At 37.6% G+C, this 11,865-nt stretch overlaps 1 protein-coding gene across 1 annotated transcript; it reads left to right on the top strand.

The window, feature by feature from the left end:
• The first annotated feature begins 1,898 nt into the window (after nt 1-1,898).
• Nucleotides 1,899-8,146, top strand: mafgb (v-maf avian musculoaponeurotic fibrosarcoma oncogene homolog Gb). Its single transcript, XM_059348185.1, is given in 4 exon segments — nt 1,899-2,010; nt 2,415-2,480; nt 2,562-2,927; nt 2,929-8,146. Coding segments are annotated over 4 exon segments (603 nt in total). The 5' UTR covers nt 1,899-1,959; the 3' UTR covers nt 3,049-8,146.
• The last annotated feature ends 3,719 nt before the right edge of the window (nt 8,147-11,865 follow it).

Below are 11,865 nucleotides of genomic sequence, written 5' to 3'. Positions count from 1 at the left end.
TTCCTCAAACATACAAAATATTTTTTTCCATATAAAACAACATCATACATCTGCTGATATGAAGTTTTCACGCAGCAATGACAGATCCACCAGTGGAACCAGCAAATCTTTTTTGTTACATCTGGTATTTTTGTGAAATTTGTCGCTCAGTTTTTTTAATCATCAATTCATGTATTCATCAGGTTTTTCAGGAAAAGAAAATATCACACTGATGATGTAGAGGTCTCAAAAACATATGTATCAAATATGATACACTTGGCTTTATAGGGTTAAATGGTGTGTTTGAAGTCAAATACTTTAAGTGAAGCAGTGCTGTTCAACTCCTGGTGAAGTGTAGCTAGCATCACTCTTTTTTTTTCATATTCTTAATAATTCCTCGAAATTTCTGACAGAATTTTCTCTCGCTGTGCATTTGACACACATTATGTGCATGCCCATTACTTGTATGTGATTGTAGTGTAGGTTTTTCTTTGATCTACAGCTATTTATAACTGTAGGATTTGTGGCGGCGCTCGCACAAACACTCACGCAGCCTCACAGAGAGACAGACAGAGGTGCATTGTGGGGGAGGTTCGCTGGCACGCTCGGTGCCGTGTCTTCTGACAGAAACGAATAAGAATGAAAGGAGAACAGACGCGTTGCCTCATGTCATCACTTCCCTAAACAAGGAGCTTTTTAAATAAACTCCTGAGTACTTCTTAATCTTACAATGCGGCCCTGATGTGGAATACATAAGGGAGCATAAATGCATACAGGAAGACAACAGACTGTCTTTAATCAGCAAATTGGTTTTTCGCTAAAGTTCTGATTCAGCACTATCAGGTGTGGAGGTTTGGCTGAAAAGCAGGTGTTCTTCTGCTTTGAAGACAGCAGCGTTTCACTGTTCGTTACACAGCAAATCACATGCAAGCACGTCCTCTCATTGACCCCCTGGTGGCCTGGAGGCTTTTTTTTTTTTTTTTCTTTTTTTCAGCCTGCAGCTATATTTTAGGCAATCCCCTCACCTTTTAGGAAAGGATTTAGAGGGTTGTAAGTGGTGTAAAAAAAAAGGAATAAAAAAAAGGAAAGGGGGATAAAAAGTGACAGAGGAGAGCAGAAATTTGCGCGGCAGGAGAGGAGAGAGAGAGAGACAGACAGAGAGAGACAGAAAGAGAGAGAGAGAGAGAGAGACAGAGAGAGAGAGAGAGAGAGAGAAAGAGAGAGAGAGAGAGACAGAGAGAGAGAGAGAGAGGAGGGGGACGGTGAGAGAGTGAGATCAGGAATCTGCTGAGTCATCATGACTGGTCTCATGATGATCGCTCAGCAGCAGCAACAATAGCCGCCCTTTATCGAACACACACACACACACACACACACACACACACACACACACACACACACACACACGCACAGGTCTGAGAGATGAGAGCCAGACCAACGCACCACACAAAGCGTCTCATTGAGAGCTGGTGGAGATGCTCATCTGTGGAGCTGTGCGCTCTAAGGACTGATCTCATCTTTTGCACTTCCAGGCTCGCTCTTTGTTGACTTCTGATTCACACTGTTTTGTGTCCATCCCTTTGTTTCTTGTTTCCCCTTTGGTACAAACGCATATACATAATTTATTTCGGTTTGCCTTCATTTCTTATGCCTCGTAGGTGTCTGTTTTTCTACTTTGCTCTGCTGCCTCGACACTACATTCTTAGGTCAGGTGTGTGTGTGTGTGTGTGTGTGTGTGTGTGAGAGGTCTAACAGTTGGTTTTCCCCTGGAGTCCTTCCCATAAACTTTACCACTTCCTCTTCATTTTACGCTTATTTCATTCCTATTGGCCTGAAGCCAACCAATACGAGTTCAACAACACGAAGGTGGTGGGCACTGTCGGTGTAACCACCAGGAAACAGGAAGTCAGGGAAATTCTAAGAAAAGTTTTTGTGTCACTTTCACTCACACACTGTGACACGGATGCATGACACGCTAACATGCTCACACAACAGTGCTCCACCAGTAGATTAAAATCTGCACTGATGCCGGTGGGTATTATTGACACACACTCAGTATGTTGTTGTTCATCTCCGCTACCGTTTTAATCCTGAAACACAGTGATCGTCTTTTTTAACCCATTGAAGCCTGGAAAGCTGATACGTCGTTTTGTAGTATTTGTATAAGCTCTCAAATACTTTTTGAATTTCATTTCTATCTGCTACAGAGGCTGAAAAATCTATTATTTAGTAGAAGAGTTGACACTTCTGTTGAATTTCCAGAAAAACTTCAGGTTTTAGGGGCTTATTTTAAAATCACCCAGAGGTTTTACAGGCATTTTAGGCGTCAATGGGTTAAACACTATTACCCTGTTAAGTGGCTTTTTAAACAGGACTTTAGCTGTCTGTTATGATGTTTCCTTGCTTATGTTTTGTACTCTTCTGCGTCTCTGCAGGTCTGTTCAGAAGAGCAAGGCACTTGTGGCATGACGACGACTAACAAAGGAAATAAAGCCTTGAAGGTAAGAAGCTGCATGATTCTCTGTTTATGGTTTGTTGTTCCGTCTCCGTCTCACTCCTTGTCCTCCTCCTGTCTCCTCCAGGTGAAGCGTGAGCCGGGGGAGAATGGCACCAGCCTCACGGACGACGAGCTGGTGACCATGTCCGTGCGGGAGCTGAACCAGCACCTCAGAGGGCTCACCAAAGAAGAGATCCTGCAACTTAAACAACGGCGGCGCACCCTGAAGAACCGGGGCTACGCCGCCAGCTGCCGGGTGAAACGAGTCACCCAGAAGGAGGAGCTGGAGAAGCAGAAGACCCAGCTGCAGCAGGAGGTGGACAAACTGGCCAATGAGAATGCTTCCATGCGTATCGAGCTGGACGCTCTGAGGTCTAAGTACGAGGCGTTACAGACCTTCGCCAGGACTGTGGCACGGAGCCCCGCCGTCGGGGTCGGGGTGAGGGCCGGAGGGGGGGGGGGGAGGGGGGGGGATGGCCTCATCAGTCATTGGTCCACTCATACCAGGGAAGATGGCAACAGCCACCAGCGTGATTACAATAGTGAAGTCAAAAACAGATGCACGGTCTTGAGGGAGGGGAAGATAGATGAGGGAGTGTCTGGATGGAGTTCAGCTGCGACAGAGTCGTTCTTCTTCTCTGCTCGCCACCTATCCTCCACCTGCACCAACCACAAACAGCTGGCCAATCAGCATGCTGCTGCCAGCCGTCTCACATCTGTGCAGGTGGAGGAAAGGATGGAAGCAGAGGGAGATTATTGAGACTATAAAGATGCAAGTCCTTGGTCAGCGCATGATCATTTAGCACAGGACAGACACAGATAACAGGGTTCCTACGGCCACTGAAAGCCTGAAGAAAAAAAATCAAAGATTAGTTTAATTCCAGGCCAAGCAGAAGAAAAAAACAAAACATCAACGCCCTAAACACTTTTGGACAAATCATGCAATTTTGTTAATTTGCTATTTACATCAGTCAAGTGTTATCTAAGTGCATAATAATCCCACCACACATTTGCACGCTAGATTTGAAGTCATATCTATGAACAGAATTTAGGCAGCAGGACAAAATTTTGGTATCAGAAGTGTCTGCATTTGTAGTCTGAGCATTATTTACCAATCACGGCTTTGGTTGACTGCAGGTAAACTGTCTGTGTAGAGAGGAAAGAGGCAGAATGCATTGGCCGAAGGCAGTCTAGGAACCCACTGACTCTAGTCTGACAATGATTTACTTTTATAGTAGCTGCAAGCTAACTTAGTTGAACCGGCTAGTTGTTGAAGTTTAGCAACTCCATTCTCAAGTTGCTAATCTGACTGTAAACAATGGCCGACACACGGCAGAGAAAGTCTTTGCCCAGATATCGGCTGGCTGCACCGCAACCACAGAAATACCAACCTGGTCTCACAGAAATCTGTGAAATAGCCACGGATTTCGCTTAACTCAAAATCTGTGGAATAGCCACGGAATCACTCAAATTTCCGTCAAACTGACACGGATTTCGCTACAATGCAAGTTAATGACAGTCATATCCCGTGGCTATTCCATGGATATTTGTTCCTATTGGTTTGTTCCAAGTCACGTGACTTTCAAGGTTCCGGCGGTCAGAACAAAAAACATGGCGGACAGTTCTCTCACTTTTAGTGAAAAAATCAATATTTTGACTTTGTTTCTGCATAAAAATGGATTTTGATCACATTTCTAGCGAGAAATATATGTTTTATTTTCTAAATATTCACTCAGTGAATGTACATAATCACTTTGTGGTGAAGATCTCGCCAGAAAAATATGACTGTCATTAACTTGCATTGCAGCGAAATCCGTGTCAGTTTCACGGAAATTTGAGCGATTCCGTGGCTATTCCACGGATTTTGAGTTAAGCGAAATCTGTGGCTATTTCACGGATTTCTGTGAGACCAGGTTGGAAATATCTGTCTCCTTGTCCCCAGATGCTAAATCATTGTGAGACCGATAGCTGCTGGGTTCTGAGATCGCATTTTAATTGATTGTTTGCTTGAACCAAGTTGTAGATCATTTAAATTCGTCGCACCAACAAAAACATTACACAGGCTGACATTATTGTGTCAGCTAAAGAAAAGTCACTGGATTAGATTGACACAAAGAGCTCCCAGCAAAGAAAACTCCTGATTTCATGTGACCTGCTGGTTTCAGTGGCTGAAGAGAAGTCCCATCATCCTCCACCCAGGCCAAGAACTTTTTCAGAAAAGTACTATAGAAAATATATATATTACACAATGGTGGTAACTGTATTTCTACTGTTTTGTACTGTGTTGTCATTCACATGAGGTCCAAAGTGTATTCTCTGTGTGTCAATTGTTATATATCAGGAATTCTGTGAAATTCTGTGGCGAGTGTTCGTTTTGGTATTGCTATATTTAGTTAGCTGTATTTTTTCTACGGTCTCTTCACTTTCTATGTCCAACTCTCTTTCTCTTACCTATACTTTCTCTGTCCTTCCATTTTCCAATTCAAGCTGGTTTCCATCATTACACACAGAACTTCCTGGATCTAACAGAAAGAAGCGGGATATGGCAATTTGTACTTACCAAAAAAAAAAACACAACATACTATAGAGAAAAGGAGAAAAGTTACCGAAAGTCACTGATTTTATCTCAGTTTGTAGGAAATTTCAGGGAAATGGTCGTTTGAACACCAGAGCTGAATTAAGATAAATCGTCTTCTGTCTGTTTGAGCTTCTGTCTCAAAAGTACATCAAGAAAATTGGAAGGGCAAGTGCCTTGGTCTCCTAATGATACGCATCAAGAAGAGGATATGAGGAATTGTTAAAGGACGGTGGAGATTCAATGCAGGTGTTTGCTTAAACCTGTGCTTAATGTGAAACTCTGACCAATCAGGAATCAGGTCGTGGCAGCATTTAACTCGTTGTGTGTGAGCTGTGTAGTAGCAGGATTAATAATAATAATAATAATAATAACACCCATTTATGTGACTTGGCAGTTCATTCACTTCAAGAAAGAAACACAAATGTCAGTAAAACAATTTTCTTGCACAGAACACGCTTTTTGGAAAGGTGGTGTTCTGTTTTATGTTAATGACTTGGTTTGCATGGATTTGATTGGCTCCTGACTCAGAAATCTAGGTTATTACACCTACAGCCTCAAATCAAAGTGGTTTCATCCTTTTCTGCTTTCAACCACAATGCTCTCTTTGCAAGTGTGATTAGTAAGATTAAAGCCAGCCAGCAAAGGACAGCAAAGATATTTCTCTGAATTTCCAGTCACACAAATGGGATGTCATTTCACAAACCATAAAGTAGTCTTATACGTGGTGTTCTATACTCCAAGAATCGTTGTCTATGTACGGTAGAGTCTGGAATTTTATAAAGACAATTATCTTTGCATTGTTTGTAACGACCTGTAAAAAAAAAAAAAGAAAAAAAAAGGTATAACAAAGTCTGTTTGATATACAGTATCTCTCTATTTTGCAATTGTACCAAAAGTGGCTTAACTACTGAATAGCTTTGTTTTTTCTCTAGTGACTAGGCACGTGTGTGTAACCGTGAACTAGCGTGTGGTGTGCTGTGTAGGTATGTGACGAGGTATAACTATAACGTTCACTATTTCGTGGATATGACTTTGATCCTTGTTTGATTTCAGGCCGAAGCGGGTGATGACACTGTGGGTAACTGCACTCTTTCTCTAATCATAAGATCTTTGTCCTCCCGGGCCCCCATCATTCAGCTCCAGCACTGTTAGATCGTGGGTTTATCTGCTCCTAATCTGCATTCATGATTTGTACATTTTAATTTCACTCCGGCAGACCCATTTTCCCGTATTTCTGAACAGGTCTCTGTGGCTTTTTACTCTGGTCCTTGCAGCGGTGAAAGCTCGTGATTTGCAGATAGAAATGGCCGATAAATGAGGAAGTGTTCTGGTTAACCTCACCAGCTTCAAGGTATTGTGTATTCAGGTCATCTGGCAAAGTAACAGAGATGTGAAACTCACCCCTACCCCCTCGATAAGTTATTTTTGTAGTGTGTGATCAAAAAAAAATATTTGTTTTTGCTGTGTACATTTTATATAGTTCTGTATATATAATGTTCCTGTTTTGTTTGTTTTTGGAATTGTTCTGTAAGTGTCAGGGAAGTGAAGCAAATTTGTTAATGTATTTGGTGTTTTATGAAGTGAAAAAAATGTATTCTGCTATTTAATGGTTTGTCTGTCAAAGAGTTAGGTTTACTTCACAAAGTACAATTGCCTCAAATTGTTTTTTTTTGTTGTTTTTTTTTAACTAATGAACCTGATTTAAATAATTTAATGAAATAGAAGCAATTACATTATTTGAAAAAAAAAGGACATACATGCAGCCTTTCACCTGAACCGCTACTTTTCCACTGTGAAGAAAACGGGGTAACTACTGCTGTGCAGTTATTAAGATGAGCAAGGTGTGTCTCTATCTGTCTCCGATAATAATATGAAATCAAACAGGTGAACAATGAGCAAATGCATTGGAAGGGAAATGGCTTTTAGATTTAAAAATATTAATTATTACATTCAGTCGACCATGAAATCAGAGAGCTACAAATGTCATAAAAGAAAAAAAAAGAAATCAGATTTTTTTTTTTAAATGTGTTATCACAGGAATATACTCCATGGTATTCAGCTACAGGCAAATATAGCTATCACATCCAGTATATTAATGTATGTACTCTGTATTATTGTTTTTAATGTGACCTGTTTTGTATGGTCACAATTTCTACTTTATTTTTACTGTTTTTTTTCCACGTTTCTTTCCATTTGCTCGTTGAATGATGTGTTTTTGCTGGCAGGTCCTGTGTGGTGTGTGTGAAGTCATGGTGGTTAAAAATAGGAAGAAACACGACTAAGGTCTATTCGGTTGTGTCAAGTCGAAGCAAAAATATGAAACTTTGTGTCGTGCTGTATGTTTCCACCCAGTCTGTATTTCTCTGCTGCTCTTGTTTAAAAAAGGATGCATACTGTTTAAGCATACACGGTGGCTGCTGTTCAATAGACATCTTTAATTATGCAAAGTGTGTAGAGCAAAATTAGACCTCCTGCCGCACTGTAGCAGTGATGCTTTCCGTAGTCGTCGTGTCAAGTTGTCTGTTTTATAATTGCAGGTACTCGTGTGATGTGACAAGGTTAAAGAGCTTATATACAGAGTGTTTAGCAATTTATTCTTGGTTTAAAAATGTCACAACCAGTTTGTCTCTGTTGAAATTTGACTTACGTGTTAATTAACTGTGAAAACATAACATCATTTAAAGGTTTGATCCATTTCCAATTGAGACAAAGGCAAAAATAATATACTGTAGCTGTATGAAGGCCTGCAGTCAGACTGATAGAATCATTACGTTTGTCTTCCACACTTGAATATCTTGTTATTGTTGTATTTTTTTCAGTGTTTCAAGCCGTGTGTCGGGTCAGGGTGTTTAAAGTTTAACCCTATAAAGCCAAGTGTATCATATTTGATACATATGTTTTTGAGACCTCTACATCATCAGTGTGATATTTTTTTTCCTGAAAAACCTGATGAATACATGAATTGATGATTAAAAAAAACTGAGCAACAAATTTCACAAAAATACCAGATGTAACAAAAATGATTTGCTGGTTCCACTGGTGGATCTGTCATTGCTGCGTGAAAACTTCATATCAGCAGATGTATGATGTTGTTTTATATGGAAAAAAATATTTTGTAAGTTTGAGGAAAATGTTAAAAGGAAAGTTTTATTTGGTTAAAAATATTAGGTTTTATGTGATTATGTGAGTTCAAGAAAAGCAAATTGTGAGCAACAAATTGCACAAAAAGACCTGATGTATCAAATATGATCCAAATTAAATTCATATATGAAAATTGATATTGAATTTTAAAAAATGTTAGCCGGTTCAACAAACACTCAAGTTTTGAAAATTTAGAATTTTCTGGCATTTATTTCACGGTTCAGGCTTTATAGGGTTAAAAGTGAAGCATTACAGAAGTTTCTTCCTCATTTTCACCCTGCAGGCATCATCATCAGTTGAGAATCAGACAGTCAGGCCAGCTCGGTGGCTTTTCATAACAGAGTTTATGAGCTTGACCTTATTTCCTGCTGCCTGTACAGGGGTCATAGCCTCCTTATGAACAGGCATTTCATCACAAACCCAACAGCTCCTAAACCACATCTATAAATATTTTACCGAGGGAGAAAGGAGTGGTGGTGGAGCGGCACATCAGATAAAACTCTGTCCCACTACACTTATCCCATCCCCTTTTTATTTATTTTTTTACAAAGTGTCTGTGAGTTAACCCAGCAGGCTGCCGAGCCCTTCTTCAGAACATGCCATTCTTCTAGAAGATGCAAATCATTAACTCCTTATCGTGCTGCTTGACCAATCGGTATGCAGTCATTCAGTTGTTTTCCTGTCTGGTGAATCACGCCACTGGACTCTAAAAGCCCTTTCACCCACCTCCGATGCCGATCGATGAGAGTAAATGAACCGAGGATTCCTTTGATCGTTTGTTTGGTGTTTTCATCAATAATAATGTTGGTTTTTTTTTTTTTACCCCCTTCTGCTGCTCTCTTACTCTTCTCTGCTGCCCTTATCAGTTACACAGCCTCGAAAATTCTTACCCACATTAACCTTTTTTTGTTGTAAAAGTCTCCCTATTCTCTATTTGGCCAGTACTCGCAGAAATATTTTTGTGTTTCTAAAAGTATCAAACAGTCAGTTTAAAGCGATAGAAAAGTAGTGACTCTGTGTGAATATGGCATAGCCTATTCAGAAAAGCCCTTGTAATAGGAAATTCTGTGTTTTGTAATATTTCTGTATGGGGTGTAATAAATTATTCTACGACAGTACTTTATATGGGAAAATACTTAAAATGTGACAGTCTTTGTAAGTATTTATCTTCAACTAAATTATTGTACTTTTTTTTTTTTGCAATTTGCAGTTTGTAGATACGTAAGTGATGATGACAAGGTATTGGTAATCATGAAATTAACTGTTTCATCATCGGTCTGATGCATCTTTTAATTTATTGATGTATATACTGTATGTTTGTTGATAAACAGCTTACTTTATTTTGTATATGACCAATAAACATGTTTTGAAATGGAGCTGTTTGAATGTGTCTTGTCTAATTAATGAGCAATAGGGGTAATATTATATAATAGTTGATATTATCAGGGTGCTTAGGAAATATTAATATTTAAAATGTTTTAAACAAGTTAATATTACAACTTGGAGGCTACTAGTTAATTAAAGAAAGCCACTTAGGTCGATTATCTTTACTGGTATAATTAATATAGCCAAAGTAAAATATTTCGCAGATTTTATTCAGTCACATTCAATTAATCAGAAAAAGTTTTGTCATTCCTATGCATGAAAATATAAAGAATGAAAAATTTACCGCATAAAACGAGCCAATATAATACTGAATAGACACATTTTTCTAATATTTCATAAATGCACTACATGCTAAATAATCCTTCTAAATGATTCACAATTTAAAAAACCAGACACCTTATAGACTTTTGTGCTTTTTACTGCTTTGAAAACTTTTAATTTCTGGTGTAAATTTTTTTTATTTGGATGCATTAACTTGCTTTCATTTGAAACATGGAATGGTGCATGACAGTATGACAATACAAAACAATATTTTTAGAGAGACTAATGGTTTAAGAGATAAAGAAAATATGGAACCTACATATTTAAAATGATGTATGATTAATTATTTATATGAAAGATGTGGGCCAGAACTCAAGGCTGAACTGCAAAATTTGTAAGAAGATGTTTTATATTCAGTGTTACATAAAAAGCCACACACTAAGGTCAGTAAAAAGGTTTTTTTGTGACATAGATGGTAGCTGTTTAAAAAAAAAAGTATTACTATTTGTTTATATTTTTCTTTAAATCCCTTAAAATCAATTAAAATCTACGTTAAAAAAAGGATAAAGACTGAGCCTTCTGATCAAAGAAAAGATGCTGCAAGTCAATATAATGAGAAACTTTCTCAATAGAATTACTTAGTATATCAAAAAAGAATGACTATATGATATATTATTTCAAAATACTGAGAAACTGTCTCAATATTTCCACTTAGGCCGACCATGACACACTAGTGCACACTAGCTTATGTTTCTCATTCCAAGATATGCAAATCATTGTTTTTGTTAGTTTTTCATTATTTTGCTGCACTCTTTTTTCTCTTCTTCTTGTTTTGTCATTTATCCACTGTACAAAACACAATGCCATACATTCCTCTATATTTATTTATCTATATCCATCCTCCATACAGTTCTCTTCATGTATTTATCTGATCTTTTTTGACTTATTTACTTTAATAGTGTATTGTTTTGTTTACTGTCAATTGTTTATTTTAATTGCAATTGTATTTATATGCTACTGGAACTTCAATTTCCTTGAGGGAGTCATCCCAAAGGGATCAATAAAGTGCAGTCTAAGTCTAAGTCTAAGTCTTCTCAACACTACCATTTTGATAATTATATTATATTCTTACTTTGGGTACTGTACTATTTATTTCTTCCCCTTTTTTTGCAGTTTTTTTGCAGGGCGGGAGGGAGGTTGTCTATCTATTTTTCATTATTATTTTTATTATTATTATTATTATTATTATTATTATTATTATAATTTTTATTTTATTATTTTATTTTTTTTCTTATTTTTCAACACTCAATATTGTTGATATGTTTGGTTGGTAGTCTTGCCATTGTTATTTATTTATTTTTTGTTTGTTTGTTATGCTACACTACCATTTATCTTCTTTGTTGCTGTTGCTATTATTGCCCAATTGATGCTTGTTTGTTTGTTTTAAACTAAATGGAAAAACCAATAAAAATGATCACAAAAAATAATAATCCTAATAATATTATATAATTATATGATAATAATTACTTTTATTATGTCATCATCATCAGAAATGTTATTGAGTAGGATAAACCCCTTGAGAGGAATCCTCTCGTTTTCGAGGGGGTCCTAAAGTACATTACAAAACAAAACACTCAACAATTTACAGACATACAACAACAAAGACAACAGGCATCAACACAAACATAACAAACAAAAAATGAACACAAGAATAATCACAACCTCTCAATGGCCACAAGTTGGCCATAACATTAGCCTAGTAAAACTGAAAGAAGTAACATAATATTATTGTAAATCGAAAAAATAAAATAAATATGACATAATATTATCTGAAACATGTGCAGTTTAACTCAAAATAAGAAGACAGGGCATATTTAAAACTATGAAAAGACGTCAATGATCGTATGTTTAAAGGAAGATTATTCCAGTCCAATGGCGCTTTGAACTTAAATGTATATTTTTTTTATCACAAGGTTACATTTTCATGATCTTTTTTTCTTTTACTGGTGGCATTGGGCTTCCA

This window comes from Centropristis striata, chromosome 1, assembly GCF_030273125.1.
Source record: "Centropristis striata isolate RG_2023a ecotype Rhode Island chromosome 1, C.striata_1.0, whole genome shotgun sequence".
Lineage (NCBI taxonomy): Eukaryota > Metazoa > Chordata > Actinopteri > Perciformes > Serranidae > Centropristis > Centropristis striata.
The sequence above is the reverse complement of the archived record's forward strand: the minus strand, read 5'-3'. Positions and strand labels throughout refer to the sequence as shown.